Here is a 5,077-nt window from a genome sequence, read left to right as displayed (position 1 = left end):
TGCACTCCAGTCTGGGCGACAGAGTGAGACTCCAACTCAAAAAAAACCCCCAAAAAAACAGGGATCTAAAATGTAAAGTGTGAAGCTGGTACCTGACAGCATGTGCTTGGTAAGAGCTTAAGAGTGCCAGGGCCCCCAACTGTCCACCAGCCTGTGAAATTAAGTAGCTCAGAAAGATCATCTCATTTTGTGGCTGTTCCTCCCAACTTCCAGGGGCTTTTTGTCTACTGGTTATCACTGACCAAGTTTTGACTCTGTTTACCCTCTCCTTAATACGTTTCTTCTGCCCATCCAGGCTATAGCTTTGGATAATATTCCCATTGATTTTGCCATACATCTGGTAAACATCACTATGAATTCCTAAAAACTGGTGTCCAATTATCCACTTTTCTTCATTTCCCTCTTCCTCTCCTCCTGTCTGGGACAGTATAATGGTTAAGAACAGGGTCAGGCGTGGTGGCTCACACCTGTAATCCCAGCACTCTGAGAGGCTGAGGCGAGAGAATTGCGTGAACTCAGGAATTTTATACCAGCCCGGCCTACATAGTGTGACCTCATCTCTATAAAAAATGCAAAAATCAGCTAAGTATGGTGGTACATGCCTGTAGTCCCAGCTACTCAGGAGATGGAAGGATCGCCTGAGCCCACGAGGTGGAGGCTGCAGTGAGCCATGACGGTGCCACTGCACTCCAGCCTGGGTGACAGAGTAAGACCCTGTCTCCAAAAAACAAAAAAGTTAAGAATGGGATCCCTAAAGTCCCACTTCTAATCCCAGCTTACTGTGGATAGCAGTATGGTCTTGGGCACTTTAACCTCTTCATGCTTCAGTTTCCTGTAAACAGCAAGAAATGCTTAACTCAGAAAATGTTAGTTATAATTCTCCTGTTGGTTTCCTCTCACTTTGCTTGGGGCTGCGCAGTTAATTCCTAGTGGTTTGAAGACAAATAAACCACGGCTCTGGCTGAAGGTGAGCATGAATGACAGAATTCTGGATCATGTGCTCAGAAATGAAATTTTTTTTTTTTTGAGTTGGAGTCTCACTCTGTCGCCCAGACTGGAGTGCAGTGACCGCTCCCGGCCACCACAGCCTCGACCTGCTGGGCTCCGGCAGTCCCTCCTCCTCAGCCTTCCAAGTAGCTGGAACTACAGGCATGTGCTACCACGCCCAGCTAATTTTTTGATTAATTGTAGAGATGAGGTCTCACCAAGTTGCCCGGAATGGTCTCGAACCCGCGGGCTCAGACAATCCACTCGCCTCGGCCTCCCAAAGTGCTGGGATTACAGGCTGAGCCACCCAGCCCAGCCAGAAATGAAATTTTTAAAGGCAACACAAAAGACTGCTACCTAGAACAAGCAGGTATGGACATATTCCTGTCACTGGGGGAGAGGAAACCTTTATCCTGGCAGTTGTCATGTTTTGAGGTTGTCTGGGTTCCCCAGATCACCAGAAGGCTGTGGTCCCATATCCGGTGGGTGATTGCCTGGATGCGAATGGTGTCCAGACTCTGGAGGGGGGGAGAATCTGCAGGCCCAGCTTCCTTCCCAACCCAGGAAACATGGATGAGAGCGAGACTCCAGCCAGCTTTTCCTCCCTTCCCAGGCCTAAGGGCACTTAGGGGCGTCTCAATGGTCTTGCCCAAACATCTGTCCAGGGCCTGCTCCGATGTCCCCTCTACCTCTGCTGAGCCCATGGCATGGGCCCTGGCTCGTGACTCCTTGCCTTCCAACTCCCAGATTGCCCTTCCTCGGACCCATTCTACTTGCAGGAAACAGGCCATGTCTGCCTGTGCCGGTTTCCCTGGGAGGCTGCAGCCATTGTCCTGAATTTCCAAGTGAAACTGTCTTCTCCTTTCCCCCATTCGCTCATTTGACATATTTATTGAGATGCCGCTGTGTGCTGGGTCTTGCTCTGGGGATACAGTCAGTGGTGAATGAGACGAAGTCCCTGTCCTAGATGAGGGCCTGCCCATGTGACCTTGTTTGGGGGGGGGGACATTAAGCAAACAGCCTCACTCATGAATATGTAATGGAACGAAATCTATTTCTTTTTTTGAGTTGGAGTCTCACTCTGTCGCCCAGACTGGAGTGCAGTGGCCGCTCCCGGCCACCGCAGCCTCGACCCGCTGGGTTCCGGCGATCCTTCCGCCTCAGCCTTCCGAGTAGCCGAAATTACAGGCATGTGCTACCATGCCCGGCTGATTTTTTTTGACTTATTGTAGAGATGAGGTCTTGCTGCCCAGGCGGGTCTCGAACCCGCGGGCTCAGGCAATCCACTCACCTCAGCCTCCCAAAGGCACGGGATGACAGGCTGAGCCACCGAGCCCGGCTGAAATCTATTTCTATGAGAATAGTATCCCGATTCACTCTAAGTAAGACTTAACTAGGCATTGTGTTGGGGTGAGGGGAAGGGACAGAATCAAGAAGTGAAAAGGCCCTGGGGCAGGCAGGTGGATAGTTTCTCTTAAAGTTGAACTTAGAGTTCCATATTACCCAGAAATTCCACTCCTAAGTATATACCCAAGGGAAATGAAAGCTTGTCCACACTAAAACTTGTTCATGAATTTTTGTAGCATCATTATTCATAGTAGCTCAAAAGTGGAACAGCCCAGCTGGGTTCAGTAGCTTACACCTGTAATCCCAGCACTCTAGGAGACCAAGGTGGGAGGACTGCTTAAACCCAGGAGTTCAAGACCAGCCTGGGCAACATAGCCAGACCTCGTCTCTACAAAAAATCACCGGGGTGGTGCACACCTGTAGTCCTAGCTACTTGGGAAGCAGAGGCGGGAGGATCCCCTGAGCCCAGGAGGTCGAGGCTGTGGTGAGCCAGGTGAGCCATAATCATGCCACTGCACTGCAGCCTGGGAGACAGTGACACCTCAACTCAAAAAAAAGGAAACAGCCCAAATGCCCATTAACTGATAATGAAGAAACAAAGGGTGATAGATCCATCCAATGATTATGAACCAGCCATCAAAATGAATGAAGTCCTGATACATGTGAAGATGAGGAAGGACCTTGAAAACATTTCAAAAAGTGAAAGAAGACAGCCACAAAAATCCATACGGAATGAACAAATTCACAGAAGGGGTGGCTTAAGCAACAGGGTGGGGGAGTTCTGATGGGAGAGAAGCTAGGCTGGGCGCTTGTCCCAGCCTTCCTGATGGCTGTGCGTCCATCCTTGTCCCTGCTTCCAACTGTCACCCCTCCTGGCCCGCGGCCTGTGCACCCGCTGGAGGCAGCTCCTCGGAGGCTGCGGGGAGAGCCCTCGCTGCCAGGACAGTCAGGGCCGGCGTCAGAAGAACCCAAGGGCCACCCAAGGGGTCCCAGGTGGCAGAATGCTTGTCTCCCCGGAGAAGCCACCTCCCAGCGTGGGGGTGGGCGTGGCAGTGGCACTCATGACCTTGTCGCAGACATTCCGCAGGCCACGTGGCCCCAACTGGCAGGGACAGCTGCAGACAGGGGCCGCCGCACCAGCTTTGTTCCCAGGGTGGTGCCCGCTTTCCATCCAGGCCCCACTCCGGCTTCCACGCAACGCTGCCTCCCTTCCTGGGCTCAGTGAGAAGCAGGAAAGTGGGTCCCACGCCATGAGTGCCTAGAGCACAAGCCACCAGGGTCACCCCGCGTGGGGCGCGGGGCTCTGGGAGGATGGGGCAGGACCAGACAAAGCAGCAGATCGAGAAGGGACTCCAACTATACCAGTCTAACCAGACGGAGAAGGCCCTGCAGGTGTGGACGAAGGTGCTGGAGAAGAGTTCGGATCTTGTGGGGCGCTTCCGTGTGCTGGGCTGCCTGGTCACGGCCCACTCGGAGATGGGCCGCTACAAGGAGATGTTGAAGGTAGGCGTACCCGGCCGGGGTGGTGTGCAGGGGTCCCTCTCAGCCTCCCAGGCGTCCCACGGGCTGGTGGCTGGGGCCTGAGGCTCTGAATCTGCATCTGAGGCCCCAGGTCTTGGCTTCGGATTCAGGCCTATGGCTTTGGACTTCAGCATCTGAACCTCTGAGACCGAGGTTCTGGGTCTCAAGCCCAACTCTTGGAGTCTAGGTTTTAGCCTCCCTGTTCGGGGTTCTGTGTCTGAGCCAGGGGAGTGTGGGCTCCAGGTTTGAGGCTGGAGGCGGGTGGGTTGTAGAGACTCCAGATGTGAGGCTTGGGGTGGAAGGGTGAAGGCAGTGAGACTGAGTTGGGAGGTGAAGACTCCGAGGCTGAAACTTCCAGGCCACAGCTGGGATGTGGAGAAGACATCTGAAACCGGAGATGGATGCTGTGCCTCTGAGACTTTGGAGTCTGCCGCTTTGCATGCGAGGCTGGGGGTGGATGTGGAGCCTCCAGGTCCGAGCTCTACGGAGGGAAGCCGGGGTCCAAGACTGAGAGCCCCTGCCCGCCGCCATGGTGGGCAGTTTTCTGTGGTCCAGATTGATACGGCCCGGGAGCTGGAAGACGCCAACTTCCTTCTGGAGAGCTACCTTAACCTGGCGCGCAGCAATGAGAAGCTGTGTGAGTTTCACAAGACCATATCCTACTGCAAGACCTGCCTTGGCCTTCCCGGCACCAGGGCAGGGGCCCAGCTTGGAGGCCAGGTCAGCTTGAGCATGGGCAATGCCTTCCTGGGCCTCAGCGTCTTCCAGAAGGCCCTGGAGAGCTTCGAGAAGGCCCTGCGCTATGCCCACAACAACGACGATGCTATGCTGGAATGCCGTGTCTGCTGCAGCCTGGGCAGCTTCTATGCCCAGGTCAAGGTGGGTCCGGGCCCCAGGGGGAGGGCAGGGGAGGGAGGACTTGGAGGCTCTCGGGGACCAGTGCTTCTGTTGCACTGCCTCATTCCAATAAGGACAAGGGGAAGATGTACCAGAAAGATAACAACTTGGCCAGGAAGGGCAGAGCCAGGATTCGCAATCAAAGGCAGAGCCTTGATCTGCCTGACTTCCCGGGGGAATGGGAGGCTCCTGTGTCAGGATAGGCCATGGGCCTGCACTGCCATGTGTTTGCTGTGTGATCTTGGACAAGTCACTGCTCCTGGGCAACATAAACCTCATCTCTACATAAAATCAAAAAGTTAACCAGGCATGGTGGCACATACCT

The 5,077-nt window shown here is 54.1% G+C and overlaps 1 protein-coding gene across 1 annotated transcript; it reads left to right on the top strand.

Annotated features, from left to right (window-relative positions):
• Positions 1 to 3,431: 3,431 nt before the first annotated feature.
• LOC103264685 (43 kDa receptor-associated protein of the synapse-like) lies at positions 3,432 to 4,734 on the top strand (the record flags this gene model as incomplete). The annotated part of the gene is made up of 2 exons (XM_008062402.1): positions 3,432 to 3,837; positions 4,396 to 4,734. Coding segments are annotated over exons 1-2 (531 nt in total), but the record flags the coding sequence as incomplete, so codon positions are not given.
• Between the last annotated feature and the right edge of the window lie 343 nt (positions 4,735 to 5,077).

Source organism: Carlito syrichta, unplaced genomic scaffold, assembly GCF_000164805.1.
Source record: "Carlito syrichta isolate Samal-C Ts95f unplaced genomic scaffold, Tarsius_syrichta-2.0.1 Scaffold95892, whole genome shotgun sequence".
NCBI lineage: Eukaryota > Metazoa > Chordata > Mammalia > Primates > Tarsiidae > Carlito > Carlito syrichta.
The sequence above is the reverse complement of the archived record's forward strand: the minus strand, read 5'-3'. Positions and strand labels throughout refer to the sequence as shown.